This window comes from Anomalospiza imberbis, chromosome 13 (genome assembly GCF_031753505.1).
Source record: "Anomalospiza imberbis isolate Cuckoo-Finch-1a 21T00152 chromosome 13, ASM3175350v1, whole genome shotgun sequence".
Classification (NCBI taxonomy): domain Eukaryota; kingdom Metazoa; phylum Chordata; class Aves; order Passeriformes; family Viduidae; genus Anomalospiza; species Anomalospiza imberbis.
In genome coordinates, this window is record NC_089693.1 from 14,287,364 (window position 1) to 14,315,334 (window position 27,971).

A 27,971-nucleotide genomic window follows, 5' to 3' on the forward strand; every position below is an offset into this window, starting at 1 on the left:
CCAGACCTGTCACTAAGTGCCTCAGTGAAGTTCTAGTACAATAGATGGGCAATCAGAGATTGAAATGGAAGAATGTTGGGATGTTTAAACAGGGATAAAGGATTACCACTGTAAGCAGCACTTCCATTTCTGCCTGAGCTTGATAGTATACAACCCTTTGTTTTTCACTTGGCAAATACAGCAGCTACTGGTAACACACCATCCTCACTATAGGAAAACAAGAAGAAATCTTGCCCATTTTTGCTCCTAAAGGGGTTTCCTGAAAGCTGTCCTTTTCTCAGGACTAGGACTGTATTTGTTTCACTGGTTTCCTAGCAACAACTTCCACAATACCAGGCCTGTTTCCCAATATGCAAATGATTGATTTTAAAAGCCCCTCAATTTTTAACTATAAGTTTCATAAATACTTTTCCCAGGATCACTTAGTTTCCTCCTTTGGTCTCCAGTGCCACTAGAAATTAAGTGCTGCACAATAGGATTTTCAGGGTGGAAAAGCTAACGAGGGTCTACATTTACTGCCAAGCCCTCACTGAGACTTTGAGGGCAGTCCCAATAGCTGCTCTAAGTGCTCTCCATCTGCATGTGACTGTGCTGGTCTGCTGGAAAGGCAGGAAGGGAATTCTGCTGGGGTTGTCCAAGAATGCTTTTTATCAGACTTTGCAAGCTGCTTCACCATGATAAAAATAGCCACTTGCTTTATCAGCAATTTTACCATTTTCAGAAGTACTTGGTATACAGTAATGAATGCTACCTACATTAGGGCCCCACACAGCTTACACATCCTACTGAGCACCCACCCCAGTGCAAAAAGAGCAGCATCTTTTCCACAGAAGAGGAAGGTGGTACAAGCACCATGTAGTTAAAGAAGTCTTTAAACAGATGTGATAAACCAAACAGATAATTTAGACATCTATTTAATGTCTATAAAATCATCTGATATGACATTCCAGTCAATTCTTTTTAAAGAGCTCGCTAATTAAATGTAAGTAAAACAGGAACCTTCTCCATTGTTGGTTATAAACACTTTTTGGCAGGTCTGATATATAAAAGCAGATACAGATACCCTACTGGCTTTCTAGCTTCTTAATAGAAGCTATTTTCAAAGTATAAAGCTAAAGTTAGAAATTATCATAGTTCATTTGGTGTGCACATTCTACATGGAAAATGGAGTTCTTTAATATACTGGTTGTGTTACTCATGCACAAATGAGTAAATGTTGGTTTTTCATAGCTGGCAGGAGAAAAGCCAAGAGCTGCATACACTAAGTGCTGATTTAGACCAAGTGACCAGCACTTATCTTAAAAGCTTAGGAGAGGTCATGCCAAATTTCATTTCTGATAGTTTCGAGAATGTAGTTCAGTTTGTAGGCTGTACAATTACAAATTATGAATTTTTGTGGCTTCTTTTGACCATTAGCACTGCTTCTGCTCACACACTCTTCTGATCCATACCTGCTCTCCTCCCAATCTCGAGACTTCTTTGTTTCATTGGGTTTGATGCAGCGGATGTAGTGGGGTGTACACTTCATCAGGGTGCCAACAAGGTCATTGGCTTGTTTCTGTAAAACAAAGGAAAACAACAGGATCTGAGCTGAACAGGTAAATCCTGAGCAAATTCTACAATTATCAACCATCTGCTGAGGATTCCATTGGCTAGATACAGCTGCCTTTGGTCTTTCTCCAACAACCAAGGTGTTGGAGTTGGGATAAAATGCACCTCATAATAAACTTATCAGTAAATAGAAGGCACCATGATCTCCAGCTATGTAATACATTAAAACTTCTATATAAAAATATGGAGCAAATGCATCAAGTGAACCTGTCAGGGTGAAACTGAGAAAAGAGGTTGGTAAAATATTGATCTGCAAGTCATGTGTAATCTAAGTGTGTATCCTACCACCAGTCTCCAAACAGACCCTGGCCTTGCAGCACTTGCTGCCTTAGGCAAGGAACTCAAGTCAGTAGAGAGACTGCTGTTGACTGGGTGGGTGCTGGGTCAGGCATTTCTGCACTGTAGAGAGAGCAGTTATCTGCAGTTACCTGTAGGACATGAGAGGCTGAGTGAGGTGGCTCACTCATTGTGCACACCTGAGAACCATCATCTGCTCGTTTTGAAAATTCACTGCTACAGGATGCAGGTGAATACAGCATTTAATGAACACTGATGTTGGGCAGAGCAATTCTAACAATGCTGAAACAATGCATCACTTTGCCATGAAGATACTCCTAATAGCTATCTTTAAAAATATCAGGGCAGTAAAAAAAGAAAATACTTTTTAAAATTCATTTAGCAATTCATAGACAAACACACAACCGCATATACACACACCAACACTGCAAAAGGAGACATACTTTGATTTTGCTGCCTGCAGTGGTAGGACGGCCCTTCTTGTCCACTTGAAGATTTTCAGGAAACAGAGCCTTTATAAAAGGCCTAGGAAAGAATTTATAAAATAGGGTTGGCATAGAAAGACAATTCAATGCAGTTATATCAAGGAATATGCTGTAAAAGTTGATAGTTGAGCAGAATATAAATAGCTATTTCTATTATTCTTGAGTTATATCAAATCTATATTAAGATTAGTACTTTCCACGAGCCTCATTCCTCACAAAGACCCCTTGCTATTTTAGTGAGCATTGAAAGCCATGACACCAGACATCTAGAAGACTTGAAGAAATGCACACTTCTTAAAAAATAAGCATAAATTAATTAAAATACATCACAAAAAAATGTTACTTTGTCAAAACAGTGCCTGTTCTGAGAGGACGCCAGAGCACTGATGGCCTTGCTTGAGGCCAAAACAAAGGCTGCCATTACAGCATTCGATTCTGACACTGCAGTGCCTCCCTTGGTGCAATCTGTAGAAATGAAGGTCGGGATAAGGCAGCGCTGCTGCTCTCCTGCAGCGCTGGCTGTTTGCACTGTTACACAAAGGAGGTCAGCAGGTGCAAAGCAGAGAAGTCAGGCCCTCTGTGCCCCTCCGAACCACCACGGCATTCCTAGCTTGAAGCAAGTTTTGCTTACGTACAAATCACTGCTCTGCATGAGTTCAATCAAGTCCATGAAAAGAACATCCCGATTTCTCTCGCAGAATCCATCCATATCATAAGATACCTGGGCCAAGGTGGAAATTGATTGTTTGTGGTAAGTTGAGAACCCAATAATTAAAGAAAATTTAAATTCTGTCCTCATCAGTTGCTGTTCTGTACTTTTTGGTTAGTCTGGTATAGCTTAGATACTACAATGAGCACTAAATTCTCACATGTATCATTAAACATTTTCACAACAAAGGAGCTTCATCCTTAAATACAAATTCCATTTAAAGTCAAATTTATAAAAACTTATGGAACTAGTGAATGGAACATGGCAAGTGAATTTAATACTCAATTTTACTAAGAAAAATTATTGTGTAGTAAGGATTCACTGTTATTAACTGCAGAAAACAATGAATACTCTGAGAAATAAATCCAAACAAGATGGAACTGCACATTAGATTCCCAGTTTTACTGGTATATCATCACTTAAACATCACTTTTATATCTGAATTCTTTAAATTTACTACTACTGTAATAAACAACTGAAATTACAATTAATGAAAGTCACGGGGCACTCATTTATTACATTTGAGTTCTGGTTCTGAGAGCAGCAAGGCTCAGACTCCTCTCTCCAGCAAGGGCCATTTGTGAAGGCATTTCTGTCCTAAGCTCCCTGCACTGTGAAGAGACACTGTCTCCTGAGGGAATCTGGCTGTGTAAAACCAAGCCAGCCCTCTGCAGGGCTTCCCCCTTCCTCTCATTACTGTTCTCTTTGCTCATAAACACATTACAGAGAGCTCAGTGATGATGTTCCACGTTACCTTTCCAGCATAATGATGGATGATGAAGCCCTGGTTCCAGCTGTTGAAATGCTCGTGGGTCCCAATCTGCATCTGCAGTTTCTGGAGCAGTGTCTGGTCAGCCCCTTCTCCCACGGCGTGCATTGTGGCACACACGTCATCTAAAATGCTCATAATCCCCGGGGGATTCTGATGTGTTGGGGAACAAGAACAGCAGCTCAAGTGAGGGGGAAAAAAATTATGATGCCAGTTGTTTCCCCCAGACAGAAAGCTGTCTTTGCTACATAAACACTGGAGCACAGTCAGGAAGGATTTCTCTCCAATCAAGTGAGATTAACTTTCACACCAATATGCAAATAGTTGAAGGAGAGATGACACTTCATGGGATGACAGTAGGAAATGATGGAGGAAACAGAAAACATGAAAACACTCAACATCTGTTCAAAGTTTTTTTCTTCACTCCACCAAAAAGTAAACCCATGTCTAAGGAAAGTATTTCAATGGACATGCTGTAGTTTGATAGACTTAGAGCTAAATATCTGAGATTGGGAGGGAAATCTTACTCTTTTCCTAGTTATCCTCATACAGACAGAAAATGGGTAAAATCTGATGTGCATTTAAGCACAAGCCACTCCAGTCTTTCAAAACTGTTCTGGCCTACATGAGGATAAAGAACTATCTGAGAAACACCCTACTTCTGACCTAAAGCACAACTCAACATACGTTGTCATTCCAAAACAGAACATAAAGACTTGAGACTACAGAACAGTCTGTGGAGCAAACCCACAAAATTTCCTTTTTCTACAATACCGTCTCTTCACTTCTTTCTGCTTGATTTGCAACAGCACCTCGAAGGAAAGGTGATGCTGTAGCTGCCCCAAACTGAATTACATCTCCCAGGGACACGAAGAGCATTTTGTGATGTACAATATGTCAGTGAGGTCATGATAAATTTCAGTGGATACAATTTTTTCTCACTATTTTGTCTTTTTAGTCACATGTTAATCATGCTATGGTATAGTTATCTTTTTGGATGTTATATCTTACATGACATATCTTAGGGCTCCTATAAAACATCTTATGTAAGATTTATATATAGAATTAGTATGACTCAGTAACTGAACAACAGTATTTGCATTTTCCTATGAACCTTCTTTACAGAAAAAGCAGCTGCTCAAATATTTAAGAGAAAAAATCTTGTTGTTTTCTCCACCTGTCTGTTGTAAATACTTACCACTTTGTTCTCTATAAGGTCACACACTATTTTGTTGTTAAAGTATTCTATTGGTGTCCATCTAATTCCTTCTTGCACATATTCTTCCTGTTAAGTAAAAAGAAACAGATGCAAACATTCTTTTGCACTGTAGATGTAGCACTAGATTTACAACACTCTCCACAGACACAAGCTCTGCACTACTCATGTTCAGGAAGACTTGCCAAATGTATGACTGGGTGGAGGTGGGAGAAATGACCCTACTGAGAGTTAAATCCAGCTCTCTGCTGCCTAAAAGATGAATTGGAATCCTACTCTGCTCTCCCCACACATTCCTTTGTCATTCACAGCCCTTCCGTGGTTACTGACAACTGCAGGAAGATTTCAACTGCATTTATTGTCAAAGCACTTTGCAAATAGTTAACAAAATGACTTTTACAGTATCTTGACAGTGCACCTAAGTATCCGCATCCTGATCTATTTTAAAAAATCAGATTGAGACAGGCACATTGAGGATCAGATCCCCCAGACAACACATTTAGAAATGTACATGAAAAGAAGATGCAGCTTTTTATTTCTGTATCTTTTTATGACTGTATATAAAAAGACACCTAAAGAAAGGCTGGGGAAAAATCCATATTAAAATTTGATTAAATTGACCCAGTCAGTTGCACACAGAAAGGCTCAGTAGACACTCTGCAGGTCACTTGTGCACCCAGTGCCATGACTGGTTACTTTCCCACAAAGGCAATTGTGTCTGGGCATTCCTGAAAACTCTGTCCCAAGGCTGGTGCCAGCCCTGAGCTCAGGCTGCACACAGGACTCCTGTCTCAGCTGCATCCTGTCTGCCCTCCCATGCAGAAACAAAAAAAGTGAGATATGGCAGTAAGACTGTGAGCAGAGAACTACAAATACTTTCACAAGTATTTTTGTATTTCTCTGATCTATTTCATTCTTACATATACATATATAAATATATATTTTTTCAAAAAATAAAAAAGGTGTGGAGGAAATGAAGGAAAGCATCCCCAGTGAAATGTGTGTTGTGCTGAAGGGAAGCCCAGGGATGGAGCCAGGCTGCAGCTTTCCATCCCTGCCCATGAGTCAGACTGCAGCACGCCTGGGCACAGTCATCTGACTGCAGCAGCACACCGTGGGGTGGACTGGCTTCTGCACCACTCCAGCAGAGAACAAATCCTGCAGCTCATGTGCTTCACACTTTCAGGGTCAGCCACCAACAAAGGTTGTTTTCTTTCCCTCTGTTTTGCTTAACAAAGTAGATCTACTGCTGTAGATGATGAAACCTCGATTCTTCCACCAGTTGAAAAAGGAATAGCTCATTTCTGAATTCCAAAATAATAAATGTCCAGTTACCTGCTCTGCCTTCAGTGTCAGTTCAATAAAAATCTGCTGAAGTTTCTCATTTACAAAGTTGATGCAGAACTGTTCAAAACCATTTTTCTGTAGAAAAGGAAACAATATAAAAATTAGTCTCCTGCCTTATATACAATAATTTTTAGTTCTTATGCTGGCAATAGGCTTCAAAGAAACACTGTCAGTGACAGATGGGTTGCTGACTTTATAGACATTTTGTGGAATCTCAGATCTTTCTTTTAAGATCAATGACTTCATTTCTTTGAAGTTTCTTCAATACTTCATGTTTATTAAGTGAGACATCACCAGTGAGATCACAATGTCCAGGAAGATGGGTTGGGATTTTTTTGCTTTTATTCTGGCCATAGGATCTGTGATTTTTTTCTAGTTTAATTCTTTCCCCTCTAAATTAAAAAAAAAACCCCTCTTCTAGGTCAGATCTGCCCAAAGCCCAAGTATTCCATTGCCATACCTGAAATATTTCAAAGCCATATATATCAAGGACACCAATGTTATATTCTTCATGGTCCTTCTCCATAGCCTTATTAATAGACTAACAAAACAGAAACAAAACATAAAACAAAGTGTAGTTTGTACAAATGAAATACATCATTATTCTTACATATTTATATTAAAATTATTTTAAAATAATATATTTGAATTGAATACAAATATACAGAAAAGGTTATTTTGCTTTCACTTTTTAATGAAGTGTTACAGTTAGGAAATGAACAGTACATTATCCTATTTCCCAGGTCAGTGAGCCTTTAGATCTACTATCTACAAAAATCTTTCCTTTTCACTGTAATTGGCTCAGTTAAATAAAAGGAGCCAAAAGAAAAAGAACAGCTTTAAGTCTGCTGTTAGATGAATTTTGCTGAGGGCACACTGAATCTCTTCACCTCACTCCGCGTCCCCCTCCTGTGCAGGTCAGTGCTGGTACAGGCACAGTGGGACAAGAGGGCTGCTGTGAGGAGGGAAGCTCTGGGTCACCGCAGTTCCCCCATGGAGCAGATCCCTGCTGCACCAGGAGCATCCAGGGCTCCTAGCCTCCAGCCCAGCCCCGGCTCTAACTCTGAACAAGAGAGCAGTTTAGCATGGAGGATGGAATTTGGCCCCTGGCTCCACCACCAAATCCTGCTGCTGAAGGGGCTCTTTGCAGGGAAGTGGGATCAGAGAGCAGGGGAGCACAACCAGCTAATTCTGCTCTGCTGAGAGGGGGGAATCAGACTCAGAGAAGTAGGGATGCTGACAGAAGGAGATCAGGAGCCCACATGGGACAGTCACAGCAGGAGCCTGCAAGCACAGCTCGTGTCAGAGGCAGTGCCCTGTGTTTGGTATCCATGGTCACACTCCCACTGCACTGGGCAGGCTTGGGCAAAGCAATGACAGGCAAGAAAAGGCCTGCAGGGAACATTCCTAGTGCCCTTGAACTTGTTTTGATACTCCGGTAGAATCAAGCAAATCCAACTTACATCCACCAAGTAATCAAAAACACGGGAATGAAGGGCCTTGGCCAGTGCATCCCTGGTGTAGCAGGCTTGTTCCACATTCAGTGTGACATTAATGGACTCAGATTTGCCTCCCCACTTGCTGTCCATCTGTCTGCTGGTCAGTTTTTCCTTCAGGCGGTCCTGGTTAATTCCCAGGAGAAAAGCAGGGAAAGCTAGAACTGCAAGAAAGATCAGGCTTGCTGGATTATGACTTAAAGACTAAATACACAACAAAGAAAAAAATTAACTTTATCTCAAATAACAATAAAACTTACAGAAAAAAAGAGGAGCAATTTATGTATTCAAAATTTCCCTATGCTCCTCAAGGACATTTTCAACTCTTTACTTACATGGATTTCAATTAAGATAAACGACCTTGAAGTAAAATAGTCAGCTATTTCTGTACCTTCAGTCCTTCAAACACATAAGCTGCCACAGGACATAGTTTTGAACTGTGTGGTTCAAACAAATCACTCTTGGAGGAGATGGAAATAAAATATAGAGCTCACACATGAAATAAAATTGACACCATTGAAAATTCCTTGTAAAAATCTGAAATGTTGAAAATGTAATAAAAAGTAGGCTGTTTCCTAATATCCTTTCTCTTTCTTCTTATAAGTTAGGACATTGCAAAAAGTTTTCAATTACCTAGCCTTTTATTTTTTAATTCCTTATTCTCTAAGTACTTTGCAAATTCTGTTTCCCCTTTTTTAAAAGTAAAGCACAAAAATACACCTGTGCCATAAGCAGCCCAGGGTCTGGTATTCTCTGCACTCTCAGCACATGGTGCAGATGTTACTGCAGCTGTCACACACCTTAGGGACTGGAAAAACAAAGTGCCTTGAAAACAAATGGAAACAAGCTCCCGAGGAAAAGTTTTGGAGTTGGTATTGCACCTCCACTAAACCACATCATCCTCTAAGAGTGTTTCCTCCACGTTGCATTGGTTTCAGATGTACTTTACTGGTGTGAGGAGGATGTAAAATAATCACTAAGGTAACAGCCACTTGCGCTTTACACATCTGTAATGTCACAGCATGACTTCACTAAACCCTTTAGTACATTACTCCCAAATATTTTTAAAATTGGAAATAATCACCAGCTTTCTAAAATATGATTTATTACCATCAGCAAACTGACTAAATTTACTCTGGGGTACCAGGAACCACACAAACAAAGTTGAGTCACTGGCTACATCTCTGGTAGTTCAGAGAACTCAGGATGAAGAGCACATGAACCGGTCAATGATCATATGCTTTACCTTGGGAAAGAATGTAGGCAATTACAGACCAGCAGATATGCTCACATATACTGTTCAGATGCCAGGAAAAATGCTTAACCAATACTACTGGTAAGAATTTATGAAGACAGTCTAATGGCAAGGAGCACCATGCAGAGCTCAGAAACTCTCCCTTCCCAGTGCTAATGATTTACTGTAAGGGAAGAGTAGCGGGCCAGCACTTGATACAACTTCACATTCCTAAGATGCCTGACTGTTTTCCCTAGTTAGGGACCATAAAGTTACAGTCTGGAAATTATTATAAAGCAGGATATGCATGTAATTGAAAAAATGATCCTCAAAGAGTCATCAGTAGCATTCAGAGGAATAGTTTTAAATACACTCTGTGAAGGAAAGCTGAAAAGACTGGGCTCACTTCCTGGGCTTCCAGGAAGTGAAAACCAACCCTTTCAATTCAATGCAAGTGTAAAGAGGGAGAGTTTAAATTCCTTTCTCCTTCCAAGAGAGAAATACTATTATTTGCCATGATTTGTAGCATGGAAGATTTCCAGCAAATAACAACTTTTTTCATCTATTAATATAATCAAAAATTAGAGCCAACAGCAATGACTGGAAGTTTTAAAGATGTATTTGTCTAAAGGTCAGTCAAGAATGGGCTGTACAGATTTGATTCTGACTCAGGGTAGAGTTTTTGGTGTCCCAAAGAATGGCTTTGCATGTTTGTCTGCAATTGGCTGTATAACAACCAGAACACTTCTGACCAAATTCTTAAACTTTTTATTATTTCAGGCTTACACAAAGCAGGACTGACCAGTGGTGGTTCCTTGTGCTTTATCTTTTGTGGCTATGCAGGCTATAAATGCTTTACTATTTAGTTGGCTAGGATGAACAGTAAACTGGGGGGAGGACTACTGGAGAAGAGAAATGAGACCAACTTTCATCTTCATAATGCAGAAATGATGTGGCTATTTCTTCCCTGGCTTCTCTAAAATCAGTATATTTATGTGTAAGTTTGATATTCATTCTACTTTCTAAATTCTTTCCATGGCTTACTCACACACAATTTATGCATTTGTATCCCAGGGAGCAGGAGAAACATGGTGGACATGGTTCATCAAACACATTCACTTCTAATGATTTACTTTCAATTAATGTCTTTGCCATTTGTTATTTTGATGCAACTCACTCTGTATCCATCTTGTATGGCTTTCAAATATCTTGATCTGATTGAAAGATTTAACACTGTGATTTAAACTGAAGCACAGTAGTCCATTTGGAATCAAAAGGCATATAAATACAATGCCACAAAATGTTTTTCTCTGGGTTCACTTAACTTCTTAATTTGAGAGACTAGGAAGGTTAAAAATCAGTAATCTTTATTTCCCAATTTCATAAAGCAAATAGCAGGAGAATGCTAATACAGTGAAACTGACTGCACAAGACAAGTTAGTTATGAATGAAGTATCTAAAACTAAACAAATTCAATTTTCCTAAACATAAGACCCATTCTGAACCAAGAATTAAGAGAACACACGGGTATGTGTAAGGTACTGTTTTGTATGTTGTGCTTATCCACTCTGTCCAAGTAGCATAAACCCACATTAGATGCAAGGTGTAAATCACAACAAACACGTTTAAAACTCAAAGTCCATTAACATTCCAACACCTTGCTGCTGTGAGCTCAGCTGCTACAGGACAGAGCATGTGCTGAGGGACAGGAGGACAGGGCCCTGTGGGAAAGGGAATTGTAAAGAAATAGTTACTCAGTAGCTGTCGCTAACAAGGAGGTATCAGTGGAGGAATTTGAGACAGGGATCCTAACTGTAGCATGTAAGGGCTGCGTTTCAGGTCAGCTCTGACCCTCTGTTTACAGGACACATGCACACACCTGTGTGGATGCCTGGGCACCAGTTACGTCCTGAGCCCAGGGACACCCACAGCTGGGAGCTGCTTTCACAGGACAGGAGGCCACACAAACCACATAATAAACAGGGCTTTTATGAATGTGTGCTGATGCACTGAAAGAAGTGGAGTTCAAGCCCTTCTTAGTGTGTATTATTTCACACTCAAAGGTCAGAACAGGATTTCTCAAATTCAAAATCACATTCTGTTTAAGTCAGTGGCCTTTTACAAGACAAAAGAGGGGCCCTCAGCACCTGGTTTTGGCAGAGACTCTCAACTGGCAGCCTCACGTTCTAAGAAACTATGCTCTGTTTGGATAAGCAGCTCTAAATTGCAGTTCACCTTCTGCCATCTGGGCTGCAGCCCACTGCTGCTCCTGTAACAGTTTCCAGAGGTACTTACACTCCTCGCTCTCCACTCCTGCATAGTTGCCAACTTCTTTAAAGCTGATGTTTCCCAAATGCAATATTCCTGCCACTATCTGCAGTACCAATGCCTGCTCCTCTGCAAAGATCCCAATCACACTCATTGCATGCTGGGAAGAAAAACAAACGAATTTGCATCAGTTGAAGACTCTTGTCTTAGAAATCCTCTAAAAATGTTGGTGTTAAAAAGCAGAGTTATTCAAAGCAGTTCAGATTCCTAACACAATCAAATTTCATTAAAGCTGAGGTTTCAAAGGGTACCAGATGTTCTACTTCAGCATTTCTGTATTTTTTTTAATTAAATACAAAAGCATCTACACTTTTTAGAAGATGCATTAACAAAATAAGTTCTGGAAAAAATAAACACCTGCTTTAAAGCATCACACTAAAAACAAATAGTTTCATTGCAAACTGGGAAACAACGAACTTAATAGACAATGATTTTCTTCCTTCTACACAGTCAGTTTCCCCACCAAGACTGAGAACTGTGAAGCTGTACTGAATGACTCTAAAACACAGCTCAGTGTCTAGCGTAGGCTGCGAATTTCAGCCACTTACTAGAAAATCCCCAGCACTCTGGGTTTTGGAGTTCAGAGTACATGACAACTTACAGAAGGTCTCCTCAACAAACTGTTATTCTAAAATACCAAATAAGCTCCAATACAACAGTAACAATCATTTTTTAGGCCTTTAAATGTGCTACACACATAAATGTGTTAATACATCTACTCTAAATAGTAAATTCCTAAGAACAGGACACCAGCAGTTGGCAGGTCACACAATGAACTGGCAGCAGCTCTGGATAAAGATCCCTGATCTGTGCTTTCACACTCCCTTTCTCCAGCTTTTCAGCTGTACTGTTTTAAATAAGCATGGAAGGTCAGCCAGCACTGGTAATTCAGCTAAAAGAGAGCACTCTTTTATAATTTTATTCTAATGCAAGTTCCTCATTGTGTTTGCATTTTCACATTTTTCATACTACAGATTATCTGTACAAGTTAAATTTCATTAAATTTGCACCCTTCTGAAAAAGAACAAACTCAAAATCACAACACCTTTCTACAAAACCTGTCTTCAAGGTTAACATACCTCCTGCTCATGGCAACATACAACTAGAATAAGGTATATCTACATTAATTTCTCATTCCCACATTAGTAGATCAATGTCTTTGCTAAAAATGAACGGTGAAATGAACATACATCCGCCACTACAAATCATATGGTAAAGAACTCACCAGTGTTTCTTGGAAATCGGATTTGTCATTGATGTCATCGACTTTGTAGGACCCAGAGAGACTCAGATAGTAATAGTAGTCCATACTGGTAATGCCAAGGCTGCTCTTTTGTTCTGAGGAGGCCCCTTCAATTAGCTGCAGAGTAAAAACCCCCAAACTGGGATCACCCAACAATCTCCAGCAGAGATGAGCAGATCAGAAACAGGTGACTGAGCCTGGAATTACTGGAAGAGATATGGCTGGTGCTGTGCCAGGGATGTATCCTTCCGACCTTCTGGTAATTGCTTAACCCAAAAGACCAGGCTCTCAATTCCATTCCCACAAATGGTTTAGTTCTAGCTCCACAACTAATAAATAGCTAAAAATGTGACTGCCTTGAATGCCTTCCATTATCTTTAACTCATTAAGAAAAGGCAAAATGGGTTTTCCATCCACAATGTGTTCCCTAAATCCTTCGGAGTGGTTTGTTTTCCACACCTGCTGCAAGGCAGGCACAGCTGACAGCACACTCAGAGCACATCACCTGTGGATCTCTGTGAGGACAAGCACCCATCAGACTCTCAGACCTGCGCAAAGACCATGCAGCCATGCACAGACACGGCTGCACCAGGGAGGAACAAACCTCAAAACAGAGCTGTCAAAACTCCCCGTCTCTTAACCCTTGTGTCAAACAACCTCTCCAGGCCACAGGAAAGGCAGCAGGACAGGACAAATTGTACATATACCTCAGAAAAGGAGAACACACAGCTCCTGGAGCAACTCCAGTGCCAACTCAGCTTTTCCTCCTGGCAATGGCACTTCAACTATATGTGAAGCTGGCTACTGTCATTTACAAAGCTCTGTCTTGGCCCTGGTTTTGTAGAGCTTTATCAGCAGCACTCCAGCAGGTGAGGATCACGCACATCAGAGGCCAGTAAAGTCTTTTCAAACACAAAAAACGGGGATATTTGGACAATCCAACAAAGAGTATTATCATAAATGTCTCAGAAAAATAAACTGAGAATCAAATTTCTCTTTCACAGGAAGTATAGGCCAATACAGAGATATATAAACTGGCCTCTCTCTCTATATATATAGGCCAATTTAAATAGAAATCTGCTGAAAAGTTCTCATTTTCTATTATATTTTCCTAGACTTTTCCATATGGGAATTCACAATGAGTTTCCAAGCAAGGCTTTGAAATACTGCAGTATTCTGTTCTGAAAGGCAGCCAGGCAGGTCTATGGCAGATGGTGTCTCACGTGCTACTGAGCTTCCCAGCAGAGACCAGGTTACCCTTGCAGTGGGCACTCAAATCTCACTGCTTTGAAAACAACTATTCAATCAAAAGGAGAAATGGGTCCTAGATACTTTACATAACTCAAAAAGGACTTAGACACTTCTGACCTGGTAAAAAATGTGAAAACTCCTCTCTCCAGGATTCCTCATCACAACTCGAGATTTTTCCAGTAGGAAGTTGGAGATTTTCCCTCCATCTGGTTCTCCACCTGGGCTAAACTGTATTTCAAAGTATTTCCCCTGCAATAAATAATTCAAGCTGTTAAATGATTAGTAAATACAAATCCAAAATTGTGCACTTGTACTGTATTCCAAGCAAGGTTACGAGGGTATTTCATCTTTGTGGATACCTCAAGGTACAACCTATGCTTAGACTCTTGAACCACCACATCTTTTCTGCATTTATACAGCTCAACATTAACACATCCCATGTTAATGCAGATGTAGACAGATCAGCGCCTTCTCTTCACTGCTGAGACTCTTGCTCAGTATAAAGGAAACCATGAGGCTCGCCTACACACTAGGTCAGTTCAACAGATTGACAACCAACAGCAAACTGCTCTGCCTGGAAGCAAAGCAAAGCCACGCTCTCTTGCTTTCAGGGAGACATTAACTGCATTAACACTCACGTTAGCCAAGGAACACATCTCAAATTTTTAAAGCCTATGTGTAACTTTTTCAAATGGAACCTGTGGTGTGCAATTTAGTGAGCAGTCACTTCATGAGATTATCTCGACCCTTCTGGAATGACAGACTGAAGGCAATTCCTGCCTACTGCCTGTATAATATTAGTAAAGGCTGCAGCCCTGGTACTTCAAAAACTGTACCCAGTACATACAGAAAAAGAAATGCACAACCTATACAGAATGAAACAGAAGCCTCAGACATCTGCTGTGGTTTAAAACACACTTTATATCTTATTCAGATGTACCTCACCTGTAGTATATTTATATTATACCCCTGAACACTGTCTCTGTAACAGCACAAAGAGTAATCTCAAAGGTAAGGGACTTACAAATCTGCTGGAGTTGTTGTTCCGTACAGTTTTTGCATTCCCAAAGGCCTCCAGTAAAGGGTTGGATTGTAGAATAATATCTTTAACATGCTAAAATTTTAGGAAATGAAAGAAATGCAAATTCAGAAATAGACATTTTTTAAAGTTCTTACAGATTTTCTAAAAAAAAACCCCATGACATATAAATTATATATTAAAAAGGCAAGAAATCCTGCATCTGTAAAAATTCTCTCGATCATATAAGGAATAGAATCCAACAATTTTTCTTCCAGAGCTTTTAGTTCCTATTTTTGAGGAAAATCCTACAGAATTAAACAAAATGCCTGAGGCTAAAACCTGGTTCTTCTGTGCATTGTTCTGCCAATCATCACAGCTGATAAACTGACCTGTTTTTTCCATCATCCTCATTTTAGACCATGCTTACACATGAACATTTAATCTTCTGGGGGGGTCTGGTACCACAACCAATGAAGTCAGAGTAGCATGAAATTTAGGAATCTGCCAGTGCTTCAGCAATCTGTTTTGGGATTACTGATAATGCTATCCAGTTGTCTTAGAAAGCAAAGTAATGTTACTATTGTCTCTTTATCGGGGAGCTTGAAACATGGAGAAGACATCAGCTTTGGAAAAAACCCAATGCATGCTGGGTTGTGAAAAGAAGATGGAATTTTATTTCAAAAGAAATGCTCAAGGCAAGCTACCAAACTCATCAACTCTAACTCTGTAATTACTAAGAGTTTTTTTTAAATTTTGTACAAAAGGCTGGAATCTTTGAAATAAAATATTTACTATATAAAAGTATATTTATTGCAAAAATAACACAATGCACTCTGTCTGGATCATTCTCTTTGTTACTGAGTTATTTTCTGCAATGGCCCCATTGTCACTGTTGCACAAAACTAGGCAAAAAGAATACACTCAACATCAGAGACTGTAATAAAGCAAAAATTAGAGTAAGCACTCAACAGGAGTGGACAGGTAAAAGCAGCCCCTACCTACCAGTGCCCATCACGGAAGGATTGACACTGTAATGTCATCAAGGGAATTTTTATGGCTATTTCACTCAATTAGCCTTAGTTCATAGGTAGAACAGACACCAACAGTATAGCTATTAACAAAAGCAACTATTTGTTCTTTCAGACAGCTTTCACACACCCTAATTGTGCCTAGGTAACCTCATAAAACAAGATGTTTTTGCTGTGTCTCTTTGATGTATATACACAAATCAGAAATTTAAAGGAAGTAACAGAAGCCCAAAAAGCCAGGTCAGTTTTCAATAAAATGCTAACAGAGGAGGAAAAACCCACGCATCTACTGAAAGGATTGATTGTTCTTAATCTGGTTTAGAACAATTAAGTAACCTCTTACCACTTAACAAAAAGAAACCAAACCAAACCAAAACCAAAGACAAAATCCACCCCTCTTGCAGATGCAATTCAGCACAAGGCTGCAGCGCCTGGAGCAGAGCTGATTCTGGCCCTGTAGCTGTCCCTGCCATGGCTCCCATGCAGCATCCTGCAGGTGAGCAAAGCTGCCCAGCCCAGGCCTCTCTGCCTTGGGGCCAACATGTTTCTGGCTGCTCATCCTCAAGATACCCAGGTCAAAAGGGCCCCTTATCTGCCAGCGTCTGCCCCAGCACCCTTTATGGTTCCACCTCTCAAGGGAATCTTCAGACTAAGCTTATGCTTCAGTATTACCGTGTGTCAACTCACCTGTACTTTAGGACCACCTCCTGAAATTTTGGAGATGTAACTCATGATATATTTAGCAGCTACAGTCTTTCCAGCACCACTTTCCCCACTATAGAAAAAGAAACACAAAAATGTACATGTTAGTTTTTAGGTAACTCTACAGTGGGGAAATTCGAAGTTCATCTTGTCCAACCAAGGTGAAATACCTCAATTAAATACCCCACATTCAGACTGAGTAACCTGGTAATACAGACTGTGATACAGTGTGGTAGCATGGTACTTGGACATGTTTGTGAGTACAAAACTCTGAATACACCATCTTGCATGGACACCAGAACCTCTGTGAGAATCCATGCTCAGAAAAGTACATACACTGAGAAACATCTACTTAAACCAAGATGCTCAAAAGAGAATTTGTGTGTTAAAAACTCAATTCCCATCTACATTTAGGGGAATTTCAGGTCCTGACACAAAAACTAATTTGAAAATCTGAGCTGTGTATGCCATGCCAGATACCTACTTCATTTTACTAATTTTTTGTTTTAGGTGTTCCTGAATAAAATAATGAGGCATTATTAATCACATCCTGAATGACGGAAGAACTACCTTCCTGTTCCTATGCCTCTTGATACAGGGTACAAGAAGTCTTAATATCCCATACTAGCTCTCACAATTCCTTCCTTCCTTCCCTTATAATATTTCACTTCAATGGTGAATGGTGTTTACAACATCAGCAGCTTTGCCTTCTTGCAATCAGTAAGTTTCTCAAGAGGGAAGAAAGACTGGCATGCCAGACAATCCAACCTCCCTTCACTTCATCCCTTAAAGCTTCTTCCCTTCAATTCATCAAAATTCCTCCAGACTTCATAAATCATGGTGCAAGTCAGCTCTGACCTTAATGCATTTCCCGTGAGCAGGACAACTACACCAAAGCAAAAAGAAGAACACACAGACGTTGGGTCAACATCACAAGAAGAGCTAAGATAGTTTTCTCTTTTGTGAAAATCTGTGCTGTCTTTAAACTCCTGGATAATTTCAGTGAATGCTGCTGACTCTCCTATCCTGCGCCCACTTGTTCCTGGACATGGATCAATGCACATCTTTTCCTGCACAAATTTTAGCTACATCTGCCAAAGAAACATCACCATGTCCTGTACAGGAAAGGGACTGACTGAGAATGAACAACTCAGAGCTCCTTATCAGCATGACTAATAGACACATTTTTAAAGGTTTCATTCTGGAAAAACTCCCCAAACTGCCAAGCTGCAAATGTAATTTTACATCCTTAAAGCTTCCAAACAATACAGAAATACCAAAAGGCTCTTTAAAAATTTTTTTCCCAGAAATGTTTTCATGCTTTTGTCTTCTCTTGACTACAGTTTTACAGATCAAACTGAAATCTTGAAAGGGTGAAAAAGTACTTATTGAGCATCCATCTGTGGAGCACAGACCATGATTATTATTATTCTTCTGAGTCACCTTTTCCTAACCACCAATAAAGCCTGTATTATGCATATCTACTACATTCACAGGGACAGACTTTGATGAATGGCAAACTGCTTTTAAAAGTTCAAATCGTGAATAGTTCAATAATTAAAATAACAATTCTTCAAAATCTGTTGGCAGTAAATTTCTTCTTCCTGTTGTAAAACCAGACAAACCAACTGAACCTGAATCATCTGAGCTTACAAATTGCAGTTTTCAGATGAGTACAGGGGAGGATCCAGGGCAAACACTGAATAAATCTGATCAGGTATTATTTATCACACAGTAAAAATATAACACGTTTCTGCAAGATTTTTCTTCAATGCATCCATTATCCTTCTCCTCCTTGCTCAAATTAAGTGTGGCTGGTATTTCTTACTCCACAGTGTCTGCCACAGGACTGCCCTGGAGCAATAAAGCTCCATTTTTATGTTAGCCTCTGTTTCAATGGAAGTGGTCCTTTCCAGTAAATTAATTTGGCCAAAAGACTGCCTTCCAGAGTTTCTTTAGATTTATGCATGCATACAATGTTTTTCAGTTTTAGGGTTTTATTGATCAAAGACCAGCAAATTGCTCCAATTAAACTAGAATAAAACAAGATGATGCATTATTTATGAACCTAAGTAGCTTTATCTGATGGGATGGTATCCTGCCCCCAGTAAAGCTCAGGTATTCAGGGAAATTGTGGCATTCCTGCCAAATGGTTCTCATGCAGCTGCTACATATAAATCTTATTGCTCTGCTGCTATTAACACTATTTTAAGAAGATGTAAGAATAATCTAACTTGGTAGTTTGAAGTGTGTTGGAAGTATGGAGGTTTTTAAAGCTTGAAAAAATTCTTAAAATGACTTTAAGTGGACTCTGTGGTAATTTTCTCAGAGACTTTTCTTGCTAAAAATAAAACTAGCACATAGTCTCAATCACTAACAAAAAATATAACACTTTGAAAGATATATTGTTCCTCCTAGCACTATTTGCCACTTCAGAAAAATGACATTTTCTTCCACAAAGTCAATTAATACTTAGCTGAAATCAGAATAAGACTATAAACACAGAAGGAAATGGGTTTTGCTCCTTGCTTCCTTCCCAGAGGAAACAATCAGTAATTAAAGCAAGATCCAATACACAGCATCATCCTTCTCTCTAAAATTAATTTTTGGAGTGACATTTAATATGGTATCCATGGCTGTAGAACAATACAAAGTGATACTTATCTACATTGCCAGGACAATGTAGAAATTTTAATAACAAATATTTATAAAGGACTCTTGGATCTGCCAGTAAAGAACACTGTATATGTAAAGTACTCTGATGTATTTGGATAAGTTCTTTAGGTTGTTTACACAGAAAATTTACTTTCTGCAATTATGTTCAGAGAAAGCTCAGTAGCATGATTTCAGTGAAATATTTTTCCCTTCTGAATCAGAGCTTTAACCTAACTTATCTTACAGTGTTAGACTTCTGTTTCTACCACTTCCTCAATAAAATTCAGCTGTATTTCCAGTCAGGTTCTCTCTGGAATGATCAGTCATTTGAGTCTTCTGGAAAGCTGAGATATAGAAGCTGACTAGAAATCTCATATTGAATTTTGAATTTAATAGATTTAAGATAGACAAGAGCTGTTCACTAAAAGCAGTTTGGGTGGTAAATGATCTTTTCATTAGCTCCTGTTTGTAGTGTATGAGATGTATTGTCTTTTCAGATATGCAGTCATCACACACTGCTTTCCTGGACTCAAATGTTGCCACACAAATGGCAAATGTAAATTAAACTACAAACAAGAGAAACTGCTTTATAGCAATGGCAACATCTCCAGAATCAAAGTGGAAATAAAGTCCTCAGCTTTACAGAAAGGTAAAACCTTAACAGCACTCTGAAGAAATGCATTTATTGCTACATAATAGAAAAATAATAATTATAACCTCCACTCTCTCAAGTAAAGGACAGTGATAACCCAAACGGAATTAAAGGCACAAGAGACAATTCTTCATAATTAAAATCTTGACTGGACAACTCCTTGTTGATAGTCTGGAAGGGCTGCCATGCCACACGGGGCAGAAATGCCAACAGTCTGTTTTAATTGCCGCCAACGAGCTTCGCTCAAGGAAGGTCTAAATTAAATATCCTGCCTCAGTAAAACATAAACTGAATGAGAAATAAATTCCAGTGTAGCCATGTTACCCCTGTGAGTGAACTTCCTCTGCACTCCTGCCCATGCACACAGAGCCAGGGAAGACCTGGGGCCACTGCTCCCTCTTCCCACCCAAGCACAGCCTGCTCCTGGACTCAGCCCAGCCCGGAGGCAGCCCATGAATAATCTCATTGTTTATTTACTCTGCAGCAGCCATGCAAAGCAGCTCAGCTGTGATTAGACATGTGCACACGTAACTTTCTTAACACATATGCAAATATGCTGGAATTACTCAGCCAATGAAAAAGCCTTCCCTGGCTTTGGAAAGGTTCTTTGGTAACAGTTTTTCTTTTTAAATTAGTATTATCATATGAAAACAGATCATTTTTGTTGCCACCTAATCCAGAATTTCAGAGAACTGCATTTTCTTTTGGAAATGCTTTCCCAGTGCATTCACTGATTTTGAAGAGGATGAGTTTTTTCCATCAGTGTCTAAATGCATTTGGAATTAATGTCCAGGTAAAAGGCATTCTGCCTACATTAGGGACCCTCCTTCACCTGCCTGGAAACACAGATCTAGTCTGTGGGATGCATGTCCCCCCCAGGTCTGGAGGTAGATGCCACAGGTGCCCAAAGCACACAGTGGGAGGGCACAGCAGGTGTGCACCTGCCCCTTCCCCAGCACCTTCTGTCTCCACTCCTGAGGCTCCACATGCAAGAGAAGCCAGACTTAGCCTTTGTGATCTGGCTGTGAATAGGGCCAGTCTACACCTTATTTCTTCTTACCTTCTCTCTTTGCAAAGCTTTCTTTGCAGGGAAGTCTCCTACTTTGACAAGGAAAAGCCTGGGTACTAGCTGGTTCTGTTCCTTCTGTTCTACCAGGGATTTTCAGTGGAGTCACTCCAAATTCAGACTAGTTCTGAAGCAGAGATGAAAGAAGCACCTCACTATAACCATATTATCATCACTTATCTTCCACAGGACAATTTTTCACAGAAAAAACTATGTTTCACTGAACACAAAGGTTCATTTGGAACCGCTTATGCTCAGCAGCTTCTGTGGCATTGACAAAAGTCAGAGCTGTGTCTCAGTTTTCTGAGAATCACCAGTTCAGAATCAGAAATGGTAAAGCCCCTGGCGGCTATTATGTGAAACTGAAGGAATGGTAGCAGACTCTAAGTTAGGCAGAACACTCATTTCAGTCAAGAGCTGCAGCATCCTGGAAGCTGCCAGTCTGGAGCAGTTTCAGTGCCTTCTGGTCCACACAATAAAACATAAAGCAAGCAAACTGCAAACTTCCAGAAACGTCCTTCCAAAGCCAGCCCTGGTTGTTGGAAATATTGATGACATTAAATCAGAAAATACAAGATGTATCTCAACAGTTCAAATCCAATTTGGTACAAATATTAAAATATCAACCAAGCAATATGAATTTAGTGAGCAGCTGAGTTACTTGATTTATTATTTATAAAAAGAATTTTTAATGTCCTAAAAAAATCAAAAACCATAACGAAAACTACTCGTAAGTCTAGTCCATGGTTTCTACAGTGTTTGTAATAAAAATATCAAAGGAAAAAGAAATGTGTATACAGAAAAAAAGTCTCTGAAATGTCCCTAGCAAACATGATCCTTCTTGTTTCGGTTTTGCACTAGATTTCAATCAACACCTGCAGACTTTGAATAGGCTGTGCACACACTGGGAGAAGTTTCACTCTGCACATACAAAATGCACATTCCTAAGAGCATTCAAGTACCTCATCCAGCCTTCAAGTACAAGAACTCTCACATAAAATTAAAGCTCTAAGTTTGTATCTCAGATCTGCATCTCAGAACTCTCTCAATGTGACTCTCTGCATGCATTGCACTGTGAGGCATAGCACAGGATCAAAAAGTAGGGTTTTTATTCACAATCCACAACAGCTCAAAGATTTTCACTATAAATTTAGCTTCATGTGAAACATCCCACTCTCCGGGATGTTACTTTATGCCAAAAGCAAAATCCCAATTTTAGCCATTTGTAACATGTCTCAATTTAGACTGCATGTGTCTAATAAACTTCAGCACAGCAATAGGTATCAGTTCTCCAAAGACAAAGACTGAGCTCAGAGAACAATTCAGTGACAGGCAGGAGAGCTCTGGGCTTTTTGTTTCCTATATCCCAGGGGCCCAGGAGCAGGGAGACCATCCTTGTACCATCTGCTTGGCCTTCCCAGGTGTAAAATCCCTGCAGAGCCCTGGGAGGCCCCACCCTGCTCTGGGGACAGGTAAAGGGCAGCTCCAGGTGCTCTGCCCTGCACCTCCCCAGCAGCCCTGTCAGAAGGGGCAGAGGGTCCTGCAGTTCTTGCTCTCCACATCTTCCTTTACCACACACCACCTAGAAAATCCACAGATGAGAACAAAGCATAGCTCTGGTCCCAAAATTCACTTTGACTGTCACTTCAATAATGCCTGTCATTAAAAAAGTTTAGTAATATTTCTGCAGTGAATTCCATCACTTAATAATTAACATAGATTAACAGTGAAGATAAAATTAATTTCCCTGCATCTCTCGCCTTCTGCATCTGAGTGAATGCAAGTAGAATTCCAAAAGGAACAAAAGACCATGATAAATGTAGTCCATGTGGGATTGCTGGATTTAACAGGATCTGGTTGTACAGCTGTTAATCCAGCCCCCTCACACAGTCATTCAAGCTGCTGTAATTTTGGTATTAGACAAGAAGCTGGCTGTGTGAGTAACATTTCTTGTGGTTAAGCTATCATCAGGATTTTACTGGACAACAAAAAGGAGGGTCAGAAAATACTTAGCTATCCCAGAAAATCCCAAAATGTGAATGTGGACAGATGATTTTTCAGGATATAATCAACTTTTCTGCTTCTTCAAGTTAAAACACTCTAAGAAGATAAAATATGCTTTACCGATCTTTTTCTTACCTAATAATGACACACTGATTTTCTCTGTCAATAATCATGTTTCTGTACATGCTGTCTGCAAGAGCATAAATATGTGGTGGGTTTTCATACTGTGCCTAGGAGGGGAAATAAAAAATAATTTTTCAAGACAGCAATAAAACATGCAGAAAGAGCAAAATAAATTTGTATTTAAATTGGAAGAGTTATTTCTCTGGAAAAAATAATTCCAAATAGCATTTTATAGTGATTTTTCTCCAAGAATTCTTTGGTGCATTTAATAAAAACAAACTAAAGTCTCTAGACTTTGCTAGTGAACCTTCTCTCATCCATAATTTTCTCCTAGAAATATCCTGTTCTAAAAATGGCTTCTGCTGGAAACGTATTACTTGTGCAAAGGAAACACACAATTTAAGCCTATCCCACCAGTAGTCATGTGCCAACAATGCTCTCCCCCAGCAGCACTCAGAGCCTGGTGCCTCAGGTCCCATTTTCATCCACTGGGCCATCCAAACCCAACAGCTGCCCCGAGTGGACATGCCCAACTCAAGTAGGAAATTGAATTTTAGGACCCTAATGTGTCTGTGCTAACTCATTTTTCAGGCTGTATTTTCAAAAGTGGCATCTAATTTTGGCACCTCACTTTTTTTGTTGTTCTTGTCCAGTTAGAGAGTTCTGAAATCACAGTCTCCAAATCCACTAATGGCCATTTTGTGCATATGACAGCTTAAAACCTGCCTTTGCAGGAGCAGGGACATGTCAAGGAGAGACACCTAATATGGATTAGAGCTAATCAATACAAGTATTTTCTTGAAATACTGATCTTGCATTGCAGAGAGTTCAATCTGAATACTCAGTCTATGGCAATGACTATCTGCCACATTCTCCCAGGCCAGCACAATGCTAGCATAACCCAGGAACAAACACTTCCCAGAGTTAAACTGTGCAGAATAGTATTTCCAAGCCCCTGAATACTGCACAATATTTTAGAATGCTTTACTTACTGCTCCTTGGTACATTTCAATTTCCTTTTCCCCAAAATATGGCATTTGCTTGAAAGGATTCACAGAGATAAGTACAGAGCCAATGTATGTCTGCATTCAAAAGAAGTTAAGGTAACAACACTTTCATAAAGTATCATCTTACTACTAACAACAAAGAACTTTTCCATCTATTACATAATACTTCAAATAGTAGTAAAAACCACCACAGCTTACAATTGTTAATAAAAATTAAAGTAGCAGGCTTACAAGAATGTAAACATACCATTCAATTGGAATGTTTCTGTGTTATCTTATTTTAGAATAAGCTAAGTACAGAACCATGTGTTAAATGCCAAAATATGACACACCTTGAATAAAAATAGAGAAAGGAAATGGCACATTTGAACTGGCTTTAGTCCTTTCTAACTGAAGAGGTCGTATTGTCAGCATTAGAAAATATTGTTTTGACCGCTGCAGAAGAGAGTGCAGTGACACATTCTGATCTCACAGGACAGTGCTGAGCAAGCAGAGCCGGATGGAAATGGCCACTGCTGAGCTAAATTAGACAACTGCTCAGCTGCATGCACTGGGGGGTGCTGGGGGAATTGGGTAATTCAGTCTGTGGTGTTATTTTATGAGTGAAACTACTAACAGTCCCTCAGAGCCCTCTCCTGCAGGCTGCTCTGTACCACGACACTCAATTTCAAGCCATTATTAGATTTTTTGCAGCATTTTTAATATAGTATTTCATCATTCTGCATTCAGCTGCACATGCTCTGCATTTCAAATACTTCATAAACCTTCGGAACTACAGCTGCAGTGTACGCATAGGAAGCACCTGATAGTAATTCACAGGTATCAGTATCACTTTTCATTGAGCTGGGAGTTACCAATGAGCCCATGTCTATGGGTTCAAAATGCTGTACTGTAGGTTTCATTAACAATCTGGAATTGTTCACAGGCAAAGGCAAACTTGCTATCTGAGCTTTCTGTACAAAGCAGGGAAATTAACAAATCTATCCTGCTGGATTGTCCTATGTAGGAATCTCCTACTGTGGTGCCAAGGCACAAAAGCTAGTATGTTAGAGAACTATAACTCAATGAACATCATTTCTGTAATACTAATTTGCAATGCTTTCTTCATAAATTTTTAATTTTATTCAAAACAAGTGACAACATCTGGGTCTTGAAGATAATAGATCAATTACTCATTGTGTCAGTATAAACATTCAAAGTGACAGTCTTCTGTTGGTAAACAATACCAGCATTTTCTGGGATGATTCTGTCATCTCTGTACAATGCAGCACTGAGAAATGTTCATTCATGGGTGGACATGCAAACAATTCAAATATTCAAGAGATGATCTCCATCTCTGAATAAAAGCCTTCACAGAATTGCAAAAGGAGTCTTTCTCCCTGCATAAGGGAAGATTGATACCTCAATGTGACCACTAGTTCCCTTGGAAAACGCTCTTATTCCGTCTTCAGTAGAAAGATCATCTCCGTGTTAATCTGTTTTCAAAAAAAGGAAAAGCAAAAAACTTTCTTCTGTACACACTGAAGTCTCTGTGCACACACTACAAGGAACATGCAGCGCTCCACAGGCCGAAAGTACTTGTACTTGTACTACCACCAGGAAGGATTCTACAGCTCGTCCCTGTACTCCAGTCTGGCAATTACTGTGCCACTTCGTCATGCTCCTATAAAGCAGTTTTAATAACAGTGTGGCACGTCAGTCAACAGAGGGTCCAAACCCACCTTCACACACAGATTAAAACTCTGCAGCTCGTGATGGCAACAACTGCAACATGAACTCTATCAGTCCTTGCTAAATTGAGCTGCTACTTTGCTCTTGACCTTCTGCCAAGAATATATGGAAACAGCCAGGAGATCTTCTATTTCCTCCCCTTTCTGCTAAAGTATGTTAAGCTCTTCAAGGAAACTATTCTCCAGATACAACTAGGAAGTATGAAAACCTGGCTAAAGCAGAAGGAACAGCATAACTTTCTAGTACATCATCACTGACTAGAATTTACGAAATTCGTTACTGCAGCTCTTGTTACATTGTAAAAGCTGAAAATGAAATAGTGACTTATATTCCTTATATTAAGGAATTGCTTTCATATGCATTTTTTTTAAAAAGCAAGCCTTGGGTACTGAAGTCTGTTCTTCCTGTTAGGTTGCATATTCCAGTATTTAAATTTTCACATTTTCATTAATCATAGAAAAAATTTAAGTGAGAACACTGAAGATTTACAGATGTTGACATATTCACCTGTTTCCATCATCCCACGATTCACAGTATTAACAATTCCAGAATAAGCTGTAAACAGGTTTATGTCACAGAAGAAATGCAATTTTGAAAGCATTATAATTATGGAGGTATAGAAGGCTCCACAAAACCAACAAAGGATACAAAAATATAGTCATCCATGTATCGTTTCTTTAGGTTCTCCACTATGGAATCCTCAGTGATTTTGGAAAGCAGGACCATATCATCCACTCCGCTGTGCTTGACATTGTGGCTCTGCCAGTGGTATCTGTAGTGTCCTTTGCTGCCCTGCAGGAAAGCACAGTGAACATCACAAAGGTTACTACATTTCTCATCAGCACTAAGTAACTGAAAACCATTATTTGAATTCCAATTTCCCAAATGTTTTTCTTTCATTGAACTCTATTCCTTGATCCAGGGATTCTATGAAAACATACACAAGTGGTGTCAGCTGACTTGCCTCTGCACTGTTAAAGAACTGCACCGCTCTCCAGAACTAGAAGGTAATTCCATGGGGTTTTGCGACCACCTACACACAGAATGAATTTCAGATGGCAGACATTTTTAAACCTAGTAGGAAAAAAAACCCCAATTATTCCCACTGAGATGCAGCTATTGGAAGCTAAGGATGCAGAAATTACACTCCTACATTGTAACTATTAGCAGTGAGGATAATTACCATCACCACAATGAATTCCTCATCCTTTACAGTCTTTTAAAGTCAAAGCTACACATAAGGTGTTACTGGGAGGGAAGCTGTGAGCCTGCTGCAGTGAAGTATTCAGGGATGTTCTGCAAATTGTGTACCCCAGCTTGTCGGCTGCATGTCTTCACAGTCCCTTTTGATCTGTTAGTCACCATGCTTAATGACATCTAAATAGATACTCTCTCCCCACACTCAGAGACTACTATTTCAGGATGCTACTAAAACATGTGACATTTCATGCTGTACCACTTGAAATCAAAATCTGTTTTTCTTCCAGCTGATTTGAACAGTAGTTTGGTTCCATGGATACGCCCACAAACAGATTTAAATCCAGTCGACATCAAGGCTATTAATTCAGCTATAAATCTGTTCTCCAAACCCAAACCTTTTTTCTGTAGCCTGGCAGACAATGCTAATGGAGTTCTGATCTCTTCCCTTCTTCTACTTAATTTTTGCTTACACAATACTGAAATCAGTGATGCTGGAATCACCACATTTAACACTGAGAAGTGATCAAGTACGCTGTCAAGAAGATGTGGCCAACAAAATGCCAATTCTGCAAATTCCCCATATTCTTTAATGCTACAATTTGTAACAATGTGATTTAATGACAGCGCTCTGGTGTACTTTATCCAGGATCAAGCCACATTCACCAGGATACAAGCAATTTATTATTACAAAGTGCATTATTTTGTTCTGCAAAAATTTTACAGATTAAAGAAAGTTAGGTACTCTGAACACTTCAGCTGCATTAGTATTTTGAAATAGGACATCAGCAACTTACAG

At 39.6% G+C, this 27,971-nt stretch overlaps 1 protein-coding gene across 5 annotated transcripts in view; it reads right to left on the reverse strand.

Moving 5' to 3' along the window:
• MYO1E (myosin IE) overlaps nucleotides 1–27,971 on the reverse strand; it is a 143,330-nt gene that overhangs the window by 20,233 nt on the left and 95,126 nt on the right. For all 5 annotated transcript variants that reach the window (XM_068204078.1, XM_068204077.1, XM_068204075.1 and 2 more), the window contains 16 exons: nucleotides 26,624–26,767; nucleotides 24,230–24,319; nucleotides 23,250–23,344; nucleotides 16,723–16,810; nucleotides 15,011–15,100; nucleotides 14,104–14,235; nucleotides 12,718–12,852; nucleotides 11,460–11,592; nucleotides 7,898–8,094; nucleotides 6,895–6,975; nucleotides 6,423–6,509; nucleotides 5,070–5,156; nucleotides 3,857–4,024; nucleotides 3,029–3,114; nucleotides 2,352–2,433; nucleotides 1,452–1,558 (listed from right to left, as the gene is read on the reverse strand). In XM_068204078.1, coding sequence (XP_068060179.1) covers nucleotides 1,452–1,558; nucleotides 2,352–2,433; nucleotides 3,029–3,114; nucleotides 3,857–4,024; nucleotides 5,070–5,156; nucleotides 6,423–6,509; nucleotides 6,895–6,975; nucleotides 7,898–8,094; nucleotides 11,460–11,592; nucleotides 12,718–12,852; nucleotides 14,104–14,235; nucleotides 15,011–15,100; nucleotides 16,723–16,810; nucleotides 23,250–23,344; nucleotides 24,230–24,319; nucleotides 26,624–26,701 — 1,736 coding nt within the window. In that variant the 5' untranslated portion in view covers nucleotides 26,702–26,767. The remainder of the gene's footprint in view (nucleotides 1–1,451; nucleotides 1,559–2,351; nucleotides 2,434–3,028; nucleotides 3,115–3,856; nucleotides 4,025–5,069; nucleotides 5,157–6,422; nucleotides 6,510–6,894; nucleotides 6,976–7,897; nucleotides 8,095–11,459; nucleotides 11,593–12,717; nucleotides 12,853–14,103; nucleotides 14,236–15,010; nucleotides 15,101–16,722; nucleotides 16,811–23,249; nucleotides 23,345–24,229; nucleotides 24,320–26,623; nucleotides 26,768–27,971) is intronic.